General features: G+C 44.2%; 1 protein-coding gene and 1 pseudogene across 1 annotated transcript; both read left to right on the top strand.

Moving 5' to 3' along the window:
• Positions 1-1,912: 1,912 nt before the first annotated feature.
• LOC129173601 (uncharacterized) lies at positions 1,913-7,311 on the top strand. The gene is made up of 9 exons (XM_054764652.1): positions 1,913-2,123; positions 2,631-2,711; positions 5,489-5,634; positions 5,713-5,775; positions 5,854-5,907; positions 5,990-6,031; positions 6,113-6,152; positions 6,225-6,338; positions 6,455-7,311. Exons 1-9 carry the CDS (start codon positions 1,913-1,915, stop codon positions 6,739-6,741), a joined length of 1,038 nt encoding a protein of 345 aa, XP_054620627.1. The 3' UTR covers positions 6,742-7,311.
• Positions 7,312-14,859: 7,548 nt separating this feature from the next.
• On the top strand, positions 14,860-16,853 carry LOC129173600 (uncharacterized; annotated as a pseudogene).
• The last annotated feature ends 4,062 nt before the right edge of the window (positions 16,854-20,915 follow it).

Raw genomic sequence — 20,915 nt, 5'->3', positions numbered from 1 at the left:
GCCCCCAAAAAGGAAACCATATTCTGCAGATGACAGACAGGCTGCAAGTAAACTAGTCATGTGATGTTGTTTAGGCTGTAGATATTTGAATAAGTGTTAATGTTACGTGAACATCCCACCTACAGTATTCACCTGAGGTTAACAGACGCCTGGTGTTCTCCATGTTTTTACTAGAACTTGCCTTGGTAAATGGTTTTTCACTTGTATTTGTACATAAATGGTTATTTTGATGTCAAGCAACATGTATGGTGTGTTGTTTATGTCGGTGTAGTTTAGATATCGGAACTATTGAAGCAAATATTTGTGTCAAAATGAAAGTTGTGCTTGAAATGTATCCTTTCACAAAAAGTTGCTTTTTGCCCTGTTTTAGTCAGGAACTGATATTTCCCTGAAACTTCCCTACGTTCTACTGCTGATGACTAAAGAAGGGAAAAAGTAGAAACCAACTTGTTTTCCTGATGAAAGAGGGAGTCTAATGTTTCCTTTGGTAGGTTCCATGTTTATAAAGCCAAGGAACACAATATTCCGTGTGATCAGTCAGAACGGTGTAAAATGGCCGCTACCGAAGCTTTTGAAAAATGGCTGCGATGGAACGAGTTGAAATATTTCATTGCATTCCGTTATTGGCGACAGAGCAGAAAGGACGTTTGGTGTAAAGTTTGGTGTAGAGCACCCATCACTCCAACTATTTTTGATAACACGTGCCAACATACGGCGTGACAAACGGGCGGCCTGGCCGGTGCCCGTCGTCGGGCGGCACGACGAGCGTCGTTCCTCCTGGGACCTCTTAAAGTGGCAGGCGATTGTGCACCAGTGAATGCCAGGTCAGTGGATGCCTTCTCTGAGCTGTTGCCTCCCGACTGGACCTCCACCAACGCGCCAAGAAGTACCGGCCGTGCCGTGGAGGAGGTGTTGCTACTATTTCACACCAGAAGCCATTGTCCATGGTGGCTTTCTCCTCGTTTGAGGTGAGCTGCGACAAACTGAGCCGGTGTTGTGTGAGGTCATCTACAGACCACCCAAACACAATAAACATTTGATTGGGGGCTTTTCTGACTTTATGGCTGCCATGTTGATCAAGCATGACAACATTTTCATTGCGGGTGATTTTAACGTTCACGTGGAAAGATGTCATTTATTTTCACTTAAAGGGGTATCCTTTCAAATACGTGAATTCTCGAGTGCTTAAGCCACGTCAAGGCCCGGTCGGCTCCAAATGTTTTCCAGCTCAACGAGGGGGAGACAGAAGTCATCCCCCGCAAGAACCATGTCAGTCCCGCGGCCACCGACCTTGGCGTCATCATAGGCAGCCATTTTAAACGGCGTTGTAAAATCCTGTTATCATCTTCATGTTATCTTTGCCACATTTCCAACAAGCCGTGCACGCTTTTCTCTGAAGGCATCAAATGGACCGGCCCCTCCAGCGCGCACATTGAGGTCCGAAGGCCGGGTCCGACCGGTGGGCCCGAGACCAGACTGAAGACCGGGGGAGACCGGGCCTTCTGCGTAGTTTTCAATGAGCTTTCATTTGATTTGATCGATTGATTTGTCACCTGCTTCTTGTATTCATTGCTTTGATTGTTTGTACTTGTTTCAAATATCTACAGTAATTCTACAGCAAGTGTTTTGTTTACTGTAGTAGTTTGTACTTTGACTTCTTATTTCTGTATTTACTCGTCTGTGCTGCACTTTGGAAACAGCGTTTCATAAATACAGCATCAGGGCTGTTCTTTGTTGGCCCACAGCACATTCTAAAATACCATTGAACAAGAAAAGAGCAGCAAAATGGGAAACAACAGCAGTCATTTTACAAGAATAAAGTACGAATATTCAAAGAAAAGTTTGAGGAAGAATGATGGCTTTCTAGCAGCATGACGTATGAAAGGCAAAAAGACATTTTTGACATGTGACCATGATGTCAGTGGCTGCTATAAAAGCAGCCCCCCACGCACATCGAGCCTCACCATCCAGCCTCACGCATCCAGCCTCACCATCCAGCCTCACCATCCAGCCTCACGCATCCAGCCTCACCATCCAGCCTCACCATCCAGCCTCACGCATCCAGCCACGTGCTCCAATGGACAAAGACCTCTCTGTAGATGTGGGCAAAGCTTCCAACTCTTGTAAGTGTCCTGAGTTGTTCTTCTGTTGAGTTGAGTTGACTTGAGGACTCCATCTAAAGTGAGGTGTCCAGCTTTCATCACTGTTAGAGCAACTTTGGTAAAGGGAGGGCTGGGATGTGTGTGTGTGTGTGTTGGGAGGGGTGGGGGGCATGACTAGATGTATGGGACACAGTACGATATGATCTGTGCTTCAACTATCACAGGTAGTGGAAAACCACTTTCTCTGTCAATATGTGTCGAATGTGTGTAGTAGACTCCAGCATCACGGAGCCCTTCTGGTCGGTGGGCACGTGACATGAATGCGAAGTATCGATCTTGTTAATAGCTGCATGTCACTCCTTGTAGAAGTGATGCTGGCTGCACGTGCACGTATCCCGGATTGAAATGACGTTTTGACTGCCTTACTGTATAGGAGTGATCCACGTGCCGCCTGTATGTTTATATATAGTGTACACTGTATGTCATGGCTTTAAATGACGTTTATGATGAAAGAATCTCTCCTTGCAGGCCCTGGAACAAGACGACCGGGCGAGTGGACGCCAGAAGAAGCCGTACAGGAGCGGAGAGGAGCTCCGAGGCGACTGAATGGTTCAAAGACAGCAAACATACCTCTTTCCCACGTGCAACACACACAAACAGCTACAAGCCACTTTTGATCAAAACGAGCCGTCTTCCGTGCAGTCTGACTTCTATTGATCTCCAGGAGAAGCCGGCAGCGAGACCGGAGCGCAGGGACCGTCTGCAAATGTCGTCTTCTGTATTCTGGAGGTTGGCATCAATGTTGCCAACCCCTCAGTCAGACGAGTAGCTATTGGCTGTTCTCATAGGCCATATATGACGTCACATATATAAAGTGCGGCCCGCGACTGCTTTTTCTTATTGGCACGTTCTAAAAATACGATGAAACAATAACATTTAAAAAACAACAAATACAGGTATGGGGAAAAAAGCAGTCATTTTAATCAAGTTGTAATATAAGAAAAGAATTAATGAGACATTTTAGTAAAATTAGGTTGAGTAAATGCTATCATGTTATGATCATAAAGTTAAAATATGAGAATAAGTCATGTTAGTATGAGAAGAAAACGTACGAGTAGAACGTTAGTGTTTGTAAAAAAACACAACCAAAAAGTAATGTAAGGAGAAACAGTCCATAATCATCATAATAATAATATGCTTTGTCCCTGATAAAATGAATACATATATTGTATATGTATATATATAAATATATAAACACATTATATTATATATTTTATTTGAGCTGGTTTAAAAAACAAAAAGCGGCCCCCCCATCTTTAGATTTTTCCTACGCGGCCCTTAGTGGAAATAGTTTGATCTACGAAGCAACAAGTTAGTGAAAATGGACTTCTGTGAGGAGGAGGACCACAAAACTCAAATCCCACATCAGCGGCTTCTCCTGTTCACACGACAGCAAAGACTTTGGGAAAATGTGCTTCGAAATCATTCTGGGGAATTTTTATTGTTTCATAAATGCATCCGTTCAATAGCTTCACTGGCCATTGATTTGATTTGTGAGGTCCTCCTCTTCTTCACGGGAGTGAAGCTATTGGACACACGGACACGTGACACATGAATTGAAGAAGCAGAATGACTGAAAAGCACACGTCGTGTCTCTTGGCAGAAGCGATGCTATTGGAAGTACATGCTACACACGTGATCAGGCAGAACAAGACCACATTTGTACACGGTCCCTGCGCTCCTCGAGATCAATAGAAGTCAGACGGCTCCTTTTCATTGGCCTTTGATGTGCCCTCATCATGCCTGCACCCTTGATTGGCACAAGATGGAACACGTGACCTACATACCGATCCACTCAGGAACGCTTGGGCGTGTCTCTAGCTAGCGTTTAGCTTAGCATCTTAGCATTTAAGCCTTCATGCTTGCTTTAAAGTCTCTCGCGCCAACGTCGAATAGACGCTGTTTGGGCCACTTTCTGGTACTGTAAGACACATATTGATATTTAAAATCCCTAGATCAGCTTCAGATGTGTCGTTGATAGCAACTTTTGAATCATCGGACTCCAGGGTGGCCTTGAGCGCTTCTCACGTGGAATATGGCCTCTTCTGTTGGAGTCGTGTGATTGCATCCGAGCGGGTACATTTGACGTCATGTTTATGCGACAAACGCGACGGTAATGTCATGAAAACACGATTGAAATGCATTTCATCAATGCTGACATGCATTTTGCAAAAGCATCTCCAATTTTGTGAATACCTCGCGCAATAATCATTTATCTGCACGTGTCAGCAGATGATGCGCGCGCCCGTGCACGCACGAACACAGATGCACGCACACGATTCACCTGTATGAACTTAAACTCCGGAAGAGCATCGTCATAGCAATGTTTTCTCCAAAGCAACCGTTGGTCTCTGGCGCCATCTAGTGGTGAAAAATTAAAACACTGCTCCATTCACCATTTCACCGAAAGCTCAACTCCCGAGCATAGGATTGATGTGTTTTTTACAGGAAAAAATAAAAATATCAGGATTATTGAACATGAAAAATGGGTGTTTATAATGGGAGTATATTGGCCGAAAGGGGGCACTATTCAAACTTACCGTGCGTGTATTTCGGATTCGGATTCCAAACAAACCCCGAGGAAAAGGTCATATGAGCCTATGACGTCTCCAAAGCTCACTGGCTTAGTTTATGCCGCTAGCATTTACATTTAGCAATGTGTGCTCAAAATTGCACGGCAAAGTCCAATTTTTGATCCTTTTTTTTTAACCTTTTGGGTACTAATGAGTCAGAAGCGTTAAGACATTTTTATTGCCATAAACTCGCATAAACACTCAGCGCTAGCATGTTAGCATTATGAGCATGCTAAACATTAACACGTTAACATTGTTAATATGCTAGCTAGCATCTTAGCACTTGCGCCATTTTTAATCTGTAATGTTAGCATGTTAGCATTTTTGCTATTTTTAAATGTATAAACTTAAATAGACAGTGTTTGAATGTTCATTAACATGCTAACAAATAGCATTTTAGCCTTCTTAGGATGCTAATGTTAGCATTTAGGCCATTTTCATCTGTGTGCTGTTAGCATGCTGGCATGTTAGCTCGTCAGGGCTAGGAGTCAGCATGCTAGCTACAGCATTTCAGGGAGCGGGTGCTTTCACGATCATTCATTACGACAATAATGAACGATTATAGTCGTCATGCATTCATTCATTCACCATGTCATTGTGCGTAAGAATCCTGACACAATCTCTTTAAAGCCGACTACACACTTTTATTTCACTTGCTGGCCCTGACTGGGGTCTGCTCTCACACCCCCCCAGCCATGAAGCCCCATAGTGTTTGTTTAGAAGCAGCATGTTCTTCCATCTTCTCTCATTCAGATCACAGAAAGACTGGAGTCAAGTGGTTGAAGGGAAAAGGCCTCCAGATCCTCTTCATCGTGATGTTCCTCTTCATAGCCATCGAAGTGGGATGGATTCCTTTGCCTTCCTGGCTGTGGACTACACGCATGGACCGCCTGGAGCAGGTGGAAAAAACACACCTGGGTACCTCATTAGCATGTACAGGATGTACTGCAGTAGTACTGACACTCATGTACTTCTAGGCTATGACTGGAAAGATGGACAACCTGAAGACTGCAGAGATCACAAACAACAGAACCATTCAGGTAGTTAAAACACACCTGGGTACTTCATTAGCATGTACAGGATGTACTGCAGTAGTACTTATACTCATGTACTTCTAGGATCTGACTGGAAAGGTGGACTACCTTAAGGCCAAAAACAAGAATACCATTCAGGTAGAAAAAACACACCTGGGTACTTGATTAGCATGTAGAGACACTGCTTGAGGCGAGTGACCCACAACATGTTCACCTGCAGGATCTGAAGGCACGTATGAAAACTCGTGAAAATGAGAAATGGGTAAGAACACACCTGGATGCTGAATTACCATGTATATACACCATGTACTGCAGTAGTACTTATACTCATGTACTCTCACAGGATCTAAAGGCACGTGTGGGCAAGCTGGATGGCATGTCAGGTGGGTCAGAAAGGGTAAAGGTCATAGGAGTGTGTAGTTGACCTATGACCTGACACCTGATGTGTCCTGCAGACAAACGTAAGGTGTGGTTTGCAGCAAGAGGGGGCGACAAAAAGACAAATGATGACAAGGTGATCTTTCAAAACGTGGACACCAACGTGGGTAGCCACTATGATGCCACTACAGGTAGGATGCCACCTGACTGCTAACTAGCATAGCATTTCTTCATAGCTCCTTACCTCTCTGACAGCACCACTGGGGGGGGGGGTGGCACTAATGAAGGTGTGATTGTCCCCCTGCAGGCATTTTCACAGCCCCCTACAAGGGCGCCTACTTCTTCACCTTGAACTACAGAGCATTTGGTGGGATGATTGAGCTAGATGTGTTCAGGGAGAAGATGGATGGGAACAAAGAGAGTCTGATGTCCCTGTATGACACCAAAAACACCAAAGGGAAGAGCTACATGGCCTCCACCAGCATGATGGTTGACCTGGAGGATGGAGACAAGGTGTATGTCCGTGCTAGTAGGGGCCATGTATTTTCATGTTGTGCTAACGTGTTCAGTGGCTTCCTGGTGTATCCCATGTAAAGTGGGGGCGGGCGCATCCATCCATGATATCAGATATCAGGGCAGTATCGCTATGGGATGGATGCTTTGATGTGTATTCCATGATATCGTGTGGCTAACGTTCCACGTGTGTTTATGAGTATTGAGGGCGTACAGTTGGCGTGTGGCTGATGCCACCTACTGGTAACGCTTGTCATATTTACTCGTATTCTGCTCTGTATTGTTTTCCTAAAGGGACTGTTTGCCAACATCCCGCCCTCTTCCTGTGTTGGCACGGAAGGCTATTGCTAACATGCTAGCTTCTATTTGTTCCCTTGAAATGTTGTCATGATTTGCCAACCATGTGCCCTGCTAATGGATCATTCTGGATGTGATGCCAACATACTGGATGCCAGCGGACGTGTCCTTTCTGTGCCATCAATAAATACTAAATAAGTACTCGAGTTTACCGATTCACGGGTACTTGATGCCGACTCTCATTAGAGAAAGGACTACCCACCTTTAGTCAAAATGTAATGACGTCATATAAATGTAATCGATAAAAATATTAGCTGGAAACTGTCAAAAAGTGATGATGATGTGTATATATGGAAGGACCGTTTTGCTCATATATGGTGATGTCATTTTGGAGGGCGTGGTGTGGATGTGGGAGGGGAAAAGGAAAGGGGCTGTGACTTTATTTTCTTTAGATTGTGTGGGCGTGGTGAGGGGTGTGGAAATGTGTGAGATGTCTTATATAGCGAGGAGTGTTTGAGTCAGACTATGAGTGACTGCTGGAAAATGGCGGTGTTCAGGAAAAAGAGTCTGCATCTTGACGGGGGACGCCTGGTGGTTAGTGAGTTTAGAGGTTCAAGATTCAAGAGAGTTTTATTGTCATGTGCACAGTAAAACAGCAGTTCTGCTATGCAATGAAAATCTTATTCTGTTCATTCTCCCAAGAAAAGAAAGAAAACACAAGAAAGAATAAGAACATAAGAAACATAAATACCAATAAATTAAGCAACAACAACAGAAGAGACATTAATACAAATAAATTAAGTGCTATGAGTGTGTGCGTGTGTTGCGTGCGGCGTGTGTGAGTGCTTCGTTGAGAAGCCTGATGGCCTGTGGGTAAAAGCTGTTTGCCAGCCTTGTGGTCCTGGACTTCAAACTCCTGTAGCGTCTGCCTGACGGTAGGAGTGTGAATAATGAGTGTTGTGGATGTGTGCTGTCCTTGATGAGGTTGTGTGTTCTTCGTAGGACTCTAGTTTTATAAATGTCTTGCAGTGAGGGGAGGGCTGCCCCAACAATGTTCTGTGAGGTCTTGATCACCCGCTGGAGTGCCTTCCTATCACGTGTTGTACAGTTACCGTACCAAACAGTGATGGAGGCGGTAAGGACACTTTCCATAGTGCATCTGTAGAAGCAACTCAGGATTGTGGTGGACATGCCAAATTTCCTCAGTCTTCTCAGGAAGTACAGTCTCCTTTGGGACTTCTTCAGAATTTGTTGGGTGTTGTGAGACCAGGTGAGGTCCTCGCTGATGTGTGTGCCAAGGAACTTGAAGGTTTTCACCCTCTCCACCTCAGTCTCATCAATAAACAGGGGTCTATGCGGCTCCTTTTCCCTTGTTCTTGGGTCGATGATCATCTCTTTAGTCTTATCTGTATTGAGATAGAGATTATTACCACGACACCAAGCTATGAGGTCCGCCACCTCTCTTCTGTATGATGTTTCAACACCACCAGTGATCAGTCCGATGACTGTAGTGTCATCCGCAAATTTAATGATGCTGGTGTTGTTCTGGGAGGCCACGCAATCGTAGGTGAAGAGCGTGTAGAGGAGCGGACTCAGCACACACCCCTGTGGGGTCCCAGTGCTCACAATTCTTGAGCTGGATGTGCGATTGTGGACTCTGACTGACTGGGGCCTGCCTGTTAGAAAGTTAAACACCCAGTTACAGAGGGAGGGTGACAGGCCAAGTGTGAGGAGCTTATTTGTGAGTTTGTGGGGGCTGACTGTATTAAAAGCAGAGCTATAGTCTATAAATAGCATTCTGACGTATGTGTCCTGGCCCTGTAGGTGAGAAAGGGCTGTGTGGATGGCAGTGTTGACTGCATCATCCGTGGACCGATTCTGGCGATATGCAAACTGTAGAGGGTCCACAGTTGCCGCCGGGATGCTCTTTTTGATGTGGGTCATGACTATTCTTTCAAAGCACTTCATAACAATAGGAGTGAGTGCTATAGGGCGATAGTCATTCAAGCAGGTCACGTTGCTCTTCTTGGGTACGGGCACTATGGTGGTGGACTTAAAGCAGGTCGGTACAGATGCTTGTGCAAGCGACAGGTTAAATATGTCAGCAAGCACATCAGCTAGCTCTGATGAGCAAACCCGAAGTGCACGTCCTGAGATGTTGTCCGGGCCTGCTGCTTTTCGTGGGTTTGTTTTGTTCAGAACCCTGCGCACATCAGCTGATGTCACCATGAGAGGTGAGTCCTGTGTGCTCCCCAAGTCCAGCCACCCTCTTTGCTCATCAGGAGTTTGGGTGTCAAAGCGGGCATAGAAGTCATTCAGCTCATCAGGAAGTGTGGTTTGGCTGGACGTGGCTACGCTACTCTGCTGTCGATAGTCTGTGATGTGCTGGAGCCCCGCCCACATGCGCTGAGGGTCTGAGGTGGAATAGTAGCCCTCCAGCTTCTGTCTGTACTGTCTTTTGGCCTCCCGTATGGACCTCCTCAGGTCATATCTGGCCTTTTTGTAGTCCTCAGCGGTGCCCATGACAAATGCAGTCGAACAAGCACGTAGCTTAGCCCTTACATCACAGTTCATCCACTGTTTTTGGTTAGGGTATTTTCTGTAATCCTAACTGGGACCAAATTGAATTAAAATGGGAAATGGAAAAAGGTAAAACATTAACAGGATATGCAGTAGTAACAGCAACAACAGTGTTAAAAGCTAATCAATTGCATAGCCATTATTCTGCACAAGCAGCTGAATTAATTGCTCTTACTGAAGCATGCACAATAATGAAAAATAAACAAGTAACTATTTACACTGATAGTCAATATGCATATGCAACGGTACATACATTTGCACAATATTGGAAAAATAGAGGCATGATCACATCGACAGGAAAACCAGTAACGCACAATTATTGCAAAACCTTATAGAAGCACTTCAATTACCACAAAAAGTGGCTATTTGCAAATGTGCAGCTCATACCAATGGCACTGATAATATTGCTAAAGGAAATGCTTTTGCAGATAAAATGGCTAAAGCTGCAGCTGAACAACAAATTACAGTTTTATTAGTGGAACAACAACAGCAGCTAGATGACGATATACTGAGGGATATGCAACAACAGAGTTCAAACACAGAAATTGACTTCTGGACTAAACAGGGAGCAACACCTCCTAGTAGAGGCGGAACTCCTAAGGTTCTCTGTGAAATGACGGTAATAAGAGCAAAGTATTTTGTAAGTGATAGATAACTATTATGTTCATAATGGACATAGGGCTGCTTGTATGGGATCAGACTAATAACTTCAAAAATGCAGACACAGTTGCCACTAATGTAACAACACTAACAGATAGGCCAAAGTGAAGCACATCAAAGACAGTACATGCACCATGGATTGTTAGTTGGGCGTATAGAAATTCTATCCATATGACTATAGGTCCGAACACAACCACAGTGGTTAGGAGACAAGGATCCTATATACATTGATGCCATTGATGTTCTCCGTGGGGTGCCTGATGAATAGAAATTAGTAAATTAGATTGCGGCTGGATGGGAATCCATATTTCCATGGATTACCGTCAATAAAAACGTAGACAGGATTAACTACATCCACTACAATGTTCGGAAATTGGACACAAGTCGGATTTGAAGCGGTCAAAGAACAACATAAAGCCACGTCCCTGATGGCTTACCAAAATGGGATTGCGGTGGACATGTTGTTAACAAAGGAAGGAGGTGTGTGTGCAATGTTTGGAGAACAATGCTGTACCTTCATTCCTAACAACACTGCTGCTGATGGCAGCCTGACACAGGCCATTGAAGGCCTCCGCACCCTGAATGGTAAGATGAAGGAACACTCTGGAGTGGAAACCTCATGGTGGGACAGTTGGCTTGATATGTTTGGCAAGTACAAATCCTTGGTGTCATCTCTATTGATGTCAAGTGCTGTTTTTGCAGCAATCGTAACCTTGTGTGGATGTTGTGTTATTCCCTGTGTGCGGGGTCTATTTAACAAAATGATAAATGCAGCTATTTCACCCATGGAAACTAAAATGGCACAAATGTATTTGTTGTTGGATCTGGAAGGGAACGAGAGAGAGATGGAGACAGCTATAGACATGGAGGATGATCTCCATTTGCCTGATCTGTTTCCAGACCAGGTGACTATGAGTAAAAGTCACATTTGACTCTTAGTGTAGATGTGTTTGTGTTCATAAAAATGATTTCTTGACTGAAAATCCGAAAGGAAGTGGTTATAGAATGATATGAGAATTTGAGCAAATACATGATAAACAGGAGGGAAATGTTGGAGAAATGTATATAAATGTTATCATATATTTGTCTTAAAGAATGTATTCCTTTGTTTGAACCACTATAACCTCTGTATGTGTGTGTGTCTGAGCAGTAAAGTTTTATGGGGCTACGGAGAAGAAGATGAAGGAACTCCTCTTGACCGCATCAGCGCTCAGCTGATTTTGTTCCTTCCTTAGTCATGTTTACTTGTTATCTTTTCTATGTACTCATCCACAGAGACTCTTTGTAGATCAAGAAGAACAAACAGGAACTGCTAAACAACAGATGCTTGGAATGTTCTGGTGTAACTGTTGGATTTACGATGTGCTTTCATCTTATGCACCAGACCTTTTGAACCTCCTCTTTCTAAGCCTGCTGCATGTTTACAGATTCACACTCTTGATTGTTGTTGATGTGAACACCCCCACACACCCCCACATACACAGTTAGATACAGATTGTATTGGCACGTTGCAGCTGTTGTGCTCCCCCTCCCCTTAGAGCTGCAACGTGCTCTGTGTAACTAGGGAATCCCCAACAGAATAAAAGGGAGGAGAACGCAGAGTTTACTCAGAACGGATCGAGGTTGTAAACTGAGTACATCTCTGTCTGTTCTCCTTGGAAGTAAAAGCAGTCTTGTTGTCTTCTTTCTTCTTTCTTAGTGTGTTTAGAATGTTTTAGGTTGCTTGAACCTGACATGTTTCCATCACTAGTTGGAACTAAAGCCAGTCCCAGGGCTGACAAGCCATCTCTCCACAGCAGATTGACAGGACATTTTGGTACCAATAAAATGGGCAACTGACATGCCTTTCCATACTGTTTGTGGTACTACAAGTACTACCACAGCAGGATTTACAGCTCTTGTAAATTGAGCTCCACTAAGTTTTTGTTCATTGACTCAGAAGTGTCCCTTTCTTCTGCTGTGGGAGCAGGCTGGCCTAGTCACACAGTGTAGGATTTCTTGGTGTTTATTTACTTTTAATTTTATTTATTTATTTTTTAACAGTTGCGTCCAATATGCCCTTCTTTTCCACAACGCCAACAGCCTGACGCATTTTGTCTAAATTGTCCTCTTCCAAATCCTCCTGTTTAGTGCGTTACTTTGAAAGTATATTTGACCTTCTTCATTTATGAAGGTATCTTCATTTTTTAAGCCTAAGATTTTTCCTTTGTCATTTTCTTTCCCCACGTATGGCATGTTTAACATATTCTTCTTGCATGCCTGTTGCAAAATGTATGTAATATTTGAAGAACCAATTTCTTATAGCGTCTTTTGAATTAGCGTGTAACGCATTTTTCAGCTGTTGTTATAACGACCCTGTGGGTCATCATTATCCCGTTAGCCACTTTGTTTTAAATACCGTTATCATTGTGGCTCTGTAAACATCAAATGTTTCATCTAGTTGTTGTTTAGTTCTACCCATGGCGGTGTCATCTGTTCATTTTAGGAAACGTCGAGTGGTTCGGTTGATCAGGCCTTGCACTCGGTGTTCCAGTTCTCTGCTGTGGAATATCACTACACTGCTCCTCATATCGTGGTGGAGACACCAGCAAGAGAGGATCCAGTGAGGGTCTGCCTTGCTGTCTTTCTTCCCTACTTTACTCAGTCCTTTGAACATTTACTATCTTATTATCCTCTTCTCTATCTTTAACTTTCACTTCCTCAGTCCCTTCTCTCTTATTTTTAACTTCTCAACCTTCTGTTTCCACCTTTGCTGTTCCTTTTTTCTTTTCTTTTTACACACACGTTTCTTTTTTGTTTTTCTCTTCTTTTTCTCCTTCTTCTCTTTTTTGAGCTGTATTAAGCCAAAACTGTCTCTTCATATCCTTCTTTTTTCATCTTTTTATAATTATTTTCTTTTTATCATTATTTTTCATCCACTAAAGTATCTAGTCCTGTAACGACACTATTTTTGGGGAATTTAATTGGCCATCATACCCGTATTTAGACACCCATTTATCCAGGTATTTTAACTTTGTTGAATCTTGTTTTTCAACGAATCGCCAGTCTTTACTCTGTAAGTTATCTTTATAGTTTGTTTTACTTTTTCCATTTCCCATTTTAATTCAATTTGGTCCCAGTTATGATGTGAATTCTTAGGGAATTCTAATAACTGGGTTTTCTTTCTGTCAGTGAGGTGGTGAAAAATAATCTTATTGTGGTAATTCTCAAGCTTCTACCCCGGTGGGGGCGGAGAATTCTTGCCTCTGCTTCCACAACAAGTCACCACTTACAATCTCACCGCTTTGGTATGAGATAAGTTTCTAGTGAAACTTAGTCTCCACTCACACTCACAAGCACACAACACGGAATTTAAATGCGCATAGGACTCCTCCGTCCTGTTATTACCACGGAATTTGTCGGAATCCGGCATCCCTCTTTACCACGAAATTTATGGGAATCCGGCGTCCCTTTTTACCACGGAATTTATCGTAATCTATCGTATCAAAATCCATCTTTACCACGGATTTTGTAGGAATTCGGTGTCCTTCAATTACTTGCCATTGACTAGTATTCACAAGGTTTTACTCTAAGCAGGCCTAGTGGGCTTTTATTGACTCCGCTTGTCTTTTCTTAACACGTTTCACTCATTCTTCTTATTCCCCCCTGAGGAAATATAACTCACCAAGTTGTCTTCCCTCTCCAAGGTATACCGTCAACCATCCGACTCCAGCCAGTGAAACGAGAGCCAGTCCTGGAAAGGGTCTGTTTGCCGTGGCCACGGTCTTTCTGGTTGTCGTCCGCTCAGCTGGAATCCTCAGGTGTCTTGGTATCCGGCTCGAAGGACCAAATTAATGTCAGGTTCAAGCAACCTAAAACATTCTAAACACACTAAGAAAGAAGAAAGAAGACAACAAGATTGCTTTTACGTTTGTGTAGGCTCTCTCAGTCGTACAGGAGTTGTCCATCAAGGGAAAGGCTTCTTGAGACGTCATCCGTACTTCTGTGAAGAAAGTGTCGGACGTTTCGCTCTTCGAAGCTGTTCTTCACAGAAGTACAGATGACGTCTCAAGAAGCCTTTCCCTCGAAGACTGCTTTTACTTCCAAGGAGAACAGACAGAGATGTACTCAGTTTACAACCTCGATCCGTTCTGAGTAAACTCTGCGTTCTCCTCCCTTTTATTCTGTTGGGGATTCCCTAGTTACACAAAGCACGTTGCAGCTCTAAGGGGAGGGGGAGCACAACAGCTGCAACGTGCCAATACAATCTGTATCTAACTGTGTATGTGGGGGTGTGTGGGGGTGTTCACATCAATAACAATCAAGAGTGTGAATCTGTAAACATGCAGCAGGCTTAGAAAGAGGAGGTTCAAAAGGTCCGGTGGATAAGATGAAAGCACATCATAAATTCAACAGTTACACCAGAACATTCCAAGCATCTGTTGTTTAGCAGTTCCTGTTCGTTCTTCTTGATCTACAAGGAGTCTCTGTGGATGAGTACATAGAAAAGATAACAAGTAATCATGACTAAGGAAGGAACAAAATCAGCTGAGCGCTGATGCGGTCAAGAGGAGTTCCTTCATCTTCTTCTCTGTAGCCCCATAAAACTTTACTGCTCAGACACACACACATACAGAGGTTATAGTGGTTCAAACAAAGGAATACATTCTTTAAGACAAATATATGATAACATTTATATACATTTCTCCAACAACCTACCTGGCAAAGAACACCTACATCGATACATCAGTCCAGAAAGGAGGCATTTCAGGAATGTCAGGTTGTCTGGAGCATACGGGTGTGGTGACACAGCTCATTCGGGAGGCCAGAGAGAACAAGGGCAACTTGTCAGTGTTGTGGCTTGATCTGGCAAATGCTTTCGGTTCCATTCCACACAAGCTGATTCAGCTCACTCTGACGAAACATCACGGACCCAGCAGGTGCAGAGACCTCATCGCTGATTATTACAACAATTTCAGGATGAGGGTCTCTTCAGGAGCAATAACATCCAGTTGGCACAAGGTGGACATCGGTATCATCACAGGATGCACTATCTCTGTGACGTTGTTCTCCCTAGCCATGAACATGCTCACCAAGTCTGCTGAACTAGAGTGCAGAGGGCCCCGCACGAAATCTGGATAACGGCAACCACCCATCCGGGCATTCATGGATGACCTCACAGTCATGACAGAATCCGGTTTAACATCACAGGCACAGCCATCCCAACTATCTCAGAGAAACCAGTCAAGAGCCTGGGAAAGGTTTTGGACTGCTCTCTGAGAGACACAACATCTATGTTGGATGGCTGGCTGAAATCTGTGGACAAGTCAGGCCTGCCTGGGAAGTTTAAAGCCTGGTCTACCAACATGGCATTCTTCCCAGGATCCTGTGGCCCCTCCTTGTTTACGCAGTCCCCATCTCGACAGTTGAAACCATGGAGAGGAGGGTCAGCAACCACCTCTGGAGATGGCAAAGAGCCTGAGTAGCATTGCACTTTATGGAAACACCAACAAATTGCAACTGCCTCTCAATCCCTGGAGGAGGAATACAAGGTAACCAGAGCCAGGGAAGTGGTTCAGTACAGGGACTCATGTGATCCAAAGGTGGCTAAAGCAGGGATCCAAGTAAGGACGGGCAGGAAATGGAGGGCAGAGGAAGCAGTTCAAGAGGTTGATGCTAGGCTGCACCACAGGAGCCTGGTGGGAGTGGTCACACGAAGCCGAGCAGGGCTAGGTTCCTTTCCGTGTCCCCAGTTGAACACCAGGGGGAAGGAAAGGCGATGCCTTGTTCAGGAGGAGGTGCGAGCAGCAGTGGAGGAGACCAGAACCTGCAAGGCAGTGGGAATGAAACATCAGGGAGCTTGGATGAGATGGGAGAATGCGGTCGAGAGGAAAGTCACCTGGGCAGAGCTTTGGAAATCTGAGCCTCACCGCATTAAATTCCTCATCCAGGCAGTGTACGATGTGCTTCCATGCCCGTCAAACCTGCACACATGGGGCATAGTAGAGTCACCAGCATGCCCACTGTGTTCAAAGCGAGGAACCCTGGAACACATCCTCAGCTGCTGTACAAGGGCACTTGGAGATGGACGGTACAGGTGGAGGCATGACCAAGTCCTTAAAACCTTCGCTGAGGCCATCAGCTCAGGACTGGAGTGGGCAAAGCAGTTCCGTCCCTCCAAGAAAACCATTGCCTTTGTCAGAGCTGGGGACAAGCCAACTTCTGTCAGAAGAACAACATCTGCAGGCATACTGATGTCTGCAAGAGACTGGCAGTTGTTGGTGGATCTTGATCATCAGCTGAAGTTCCCCAGCCACATTGCGGTCACCACCCTGCGACCAGACATTGTCCTCGTGTCAGAGTCCACCAGACAAATAGTGCTGCTGGAGCTGACAGTCCCGTGGGAAGATCGACTGGATGAAGCCTTTGAGAGGAAGCTCTCCAAGTACGCAGGACTGGTCAGCGACTGCCAGCAGGCCGGCTGGAGAACAAGGTGTCTCCCTGTGGAGGTTGGATGTTGGGGTTTTGCAGCCCGATCCTTGGCCAGAGCCTTCCGCAGGTTAGGCATCGAGGGAGAGAGAAAGAGGAGAGCCATCCGCAGTTCCACCGACGCGGCAGAAAGAGCCTCAAGATGGCTTTGGCTCAAAAGAGGGGAGCCATGGAGTCATGGAAGCTAGCTAGCCGTCTGGACACAAGCTGGGGTCTGATCAGCCCCGGCTGGGTCACCTGGAGGAGGGCGTATGATGTTGAAAGACCCGAAACGCCTTAAGATCCCAGGAACATCACTGAAGATGTGTCCAGACCGGGCATCAGTATTTGTATGTATACAGCTACAGGTTGTAGTGTGATAATTTAAAAAAGAATGATGCTCTTGTCACCAAGTTTGTCAAGAAAAATGTTAAATGTATTTCACATGTGAAGACCGCTAAAACCTGTAATCAGAAAGCATGCTCTTTAAAACTATTTAATGAGTGTTATATCTGTTCTGAATAAATGCTCTTACTCCAATGTACCATTTTCAATACATTTTTAGTAGTAGTAGTAGTACTTTATTAATGCCACAGCAGGGAAATTCATCTGTTACAGCAGCAAGCAAGATACACAAGTATGTACACAAGTCAAGAATGCATAGTCATAGACAATGCATGCAATGCATAGACATAGTGAATACAAAATGGTTCAGGTGTTGTAGAGCCTGATAGCGGTCGGTATGAAGGACCTGCGGAACCTCTCCTTCTTACACCGTGGGTGTAACAGTCTGCTGCTGAAGGAGCTGCTAAGGGAACCCACAGTGTCATGTAGCGGGTGAGAGGTGTTGTCCATGATGGATGTCAGCTTAGCCAACATCCTTCTCTCCCCCACTTCCTCCACGGAGTCCAAAGGACCGTCCAGGACAGAGCTCGCTCTCCTGATCAGTCTATTGATCCTGCTCCTGTCCCTGTCCGTGCTGCCCCCTCTCCAGCAGCCCACAGCGTAGAAGATGGCTGAAGGCACCACAGAGTCATAGAAGGTCCGTAAGAGAGTCCTGCACACACCAAAGGACCTCAGTCTCCTCAGCAGGTGGAGGTGGCTCTGGCCCTTCTTGGAGAGGGCGTGGGTGTTGACGGACCAGTCCAGTTTGTTGTTAAGGTGAACACCCAGGAATTTGTAGCTGTCTACCAACTCTATGTCCGCTCCCTGGATGTTCACCGGTGTGAAGTGGGATGTTTTCCTCTGGAAGTTTTATTGGTAAAAAAGCATACAGTCTGCATGAATTCATTTGTATCAAGTGAAATCTAACCAGTTGGAGGGGATCGGTGTAGGCAACCGCGATTCAGATGCTGTAGGTGTATACAGTTGATTAACGAGATTCATAATCTGTGTCTAACGATGATGTCATCCCTGATTCTTTCCCCCCACGTTTTCTCTTACTCAGTCGTATCTGAGGTTGGGGTTCACTCGTGGTTTTGGAGGGTTTCATCCGTAATTGCTCACGTGCGTGAGCGTTCATTACAGTTGTGATTGGAATATTTAATTCAGAAATTGTTTTTAAAAATATATCCCAGCCGCGAGGTACAGTCCGTGCATGGAACCGATGGCTTGTTAGAGTTTTCATTAAATAAAAAATATGAGAACCTTTAAGAGGTTGTTCCCCACAATTATCTCGCTTGAACGGTTCCATCTTAGAAGGTCCAAATTACGAAGCTTCTGCAGAATATATGCCGCTTTTTTGCGATTGCGTGGTCCTATGTTGTCTAAAATCTCTTTTTCAATGTTGTCAGGACGTTCTTCCTCTTTAACCTTGGCATAGCCATCTGCATCTTCAGTTGCTTTCTCTGTGGGTGTAGTTGGTAGTTTGAAAAGGATTTCACGGCCTCGACTCTCCTCCTTTTCGGAGTAAGGCTAGATATTTTTCAAGTAGATCGTTATAATGTTGTGACTCAGTGTATGAGGGACCAGGTTGTTTTAACAGACGTTCCATTTTCTCTTCCAAAACGTGCAGAGCTTTCTCGCTGATGCTTTCTGCAGGAGTCTTCTTCTGTGTTAAAGCCTCTAGTTGATGGGCGGAAATCATGTACATTTTACTAAATGACGCCATGTCAGCGGTCTGTGTCTATCTCCCACCAGTAAACAAACTGGTTAGGAGTGGGATTGCTGCTCCTAATAACGCCCCAAGGAAACAACCGGACTGTGTCAGCACCTTACGCTGATGTTTTATGCCAGTTTTATGGTTTGCAAAAAGTTTGATGATTTTTTTCTGCTTTTTTAACCTACTGTACTGCTCAGAGGATAGTGGGATGTTCCCCTTCAAAACATTCAATGCGATCTCACAGAGTGCCTGGATGAGATCTTCCGAGGCGTGGCTTAGAAGACCCCGTCTCTCTTTTGGTTTGAGAGTGAGCAGGGCTTTTAAAATGGGAAGGTTTCTTTTAATCCGTTTTGACATGTTTTAAATCACTTTTTATACTGATAGACGACGGGCCACTCGTCTGGAAGTATGCCGCTTCTCAGTCGGAAATGTTCTGGACAGTCGGGTCTCAAGTGTACGATTAAATATGAGTAGGGGTCTTTAGTCGCGTCATTAAAACTCAGAAGAATATTCTCTTCGTCCGGGGAACATTTGCTGAACCAGAATTCTAATCTGCAGTTTATCACGAGGCGATTTGAAAAGGACCATATAATTAGTGTTTAAACTGATAGTTCTGCTATGTTTTCCTTGATGAAACAAGTTTTGAACTAGAAAGATTACAGATCATTTTCGATGATGTCTATAAGTTGTAAATGCCTTCATTAATTCATCATGATTGGCCCCAACATCCATGCAATCATCAACAACTAAAAGATTGTGCTGATTTGATGGAAAAATATTTTCATCCGTCAAAGAGTCAGGGATTCCTTCAATAAATTTAATCTTCACATCTCTAGCCAATTCATCATACATGGTCTGGTAGGATGAATAGCGCCAGATGATTTGATCAGGAGCTCTAGATAAAGTATCCTTCATATTTTGGAGTATATGTTTTGTAAAAAACGACTTACCACTACCACTTGCCCCAACAAGGAGGGCTGTGAATGGAAGATGGAAATACACTTCTTCCATGTTACGCATCTGCTGTTTCTGTAAACTGACAAGCTAAATAACCAGAACACTGATTTTATTCACAGACATGAAGATGTATACGCAAACAAAAGAAGAAGGATTTATTGATATAGCATATGTGCATATAAGGTTTATTACAGAATACATGATGAAATAAAATACAGAATACACGATGAAATAAAATACAAAACAAGAATATAGTTCCAAAAGAACTGTGTAGAAAAGTCATCAGGTCATACCATCATAAATCTACCCACTCCTTTTCAGAAACTGCTAGTGTTTCATCCTGGGACTAATCGCCAAATGCTAATGTTTTTCCATCTGCAAGGAGTTGTCTTTTATCATAGACAACTGCAAAGTTGATTATGCGTTGCTTATTAGTGAGTTCAAAGGCTTTCATATTGCGTGTAATTTTATTGTAATGTACAGAGAGATTTCACGCCGCTTGTCCAGTTCTCTGAGATAATCCTCTACCAGATCTGTTAGGCTGTCAAAGTTATTTTTTTTTACAGTTTTCATAATTTTGTGTAATCCCTTTAGCACGTAAAGTCACCTTACCCTGTTGTGTAAGATACGCATAGGATTTGGGACTGGCAGCGCTCCAGTTGCATATGTAGTCTCCGGGATCTAATTCCGATGTCAGATCTCCGAGATAATAACCGAGTGGAGGGTTGTATCGATCAGAGGGGGTGCTTGTGTAAACGATAGAATCAGTGTCACAGTACAGAACACGATCTTGGAGCAAATCTAATTGCTTGTAAAGTTCAAGTCGTGCATAAGAAGTTGTGAACGCCGCTAGAAAAATATTTGCGTCGCCTGGGGGTAAGACACACCTAGAATTATGGCGCCACTGAACAAGGGCAATATCATCATTTATGAAGTGAAACTGTAAAATGTCGTACTTGCTAGAAAAGAGAAATTCCAAAAAGCGTTGTGGTGTGCTCACCAGGCTGGTTGAGAGCTGGTTCGATCTTTGTGCTGGTTCTCCCCAGAGAGAATTTAGCAGGACTTTGGCAATCTGTCTTTTTGCGGGGTTGCAGACAATTGTCTGATCAAGAGTTTAGTCTGAAGAGTTTCTGAAGAGTTTCAACTCCGGCAGGGTACCCTGACGCCTCTTGCTTCTGTTTAAGGAAAGTGTAGATATAGTCTTTAAACAGCA

Source organism: Dunckerocampus dactyliophorus, chromosome 20, assembly GCF_027744805.1.
Source record: "Dunckerocampus dactyliophorus isolate RoL2022-P2 chromosome 20, RoL_Ddac_1.1, whole genome shotgun sequence".
Lineage (NCBI taxonomy): Eukaryota > Metazoa > Chordata > Actinopteri > Syngnathiformes > Syngnathidae > Dunckerocampus > Dunckerocampus dactyliophorus.
This window is presented reverse-complemented; position numbering and strand designations above follow the sequence as displayed.

Excerpts from the sequence above, each read along its gene's own strand:
- LOC129173601 (XM_054764652.1), top strand. The coding sequence starts at position 1,913 with ATGATGTCAGTGGCTGCTATAAAAGCAGCCCCCCACGCACATCGAGCC. Across the intron at positions 2,124-2,630 it reads GGGCAAAGCTTCCAACTCTT|GCCCTGGAACAAGACGACCG; the intron begins GTAAGTGTCCTG and ends CTCTCCTTGCAG. Across the intron at positions 5,776-5,853 it reads CAAACAACAGAACCATTCAG|GATCTGACTGGAAAGGTGGA; the intron begins GTAGTTAAAACA and ends ATGTACTTCTAG.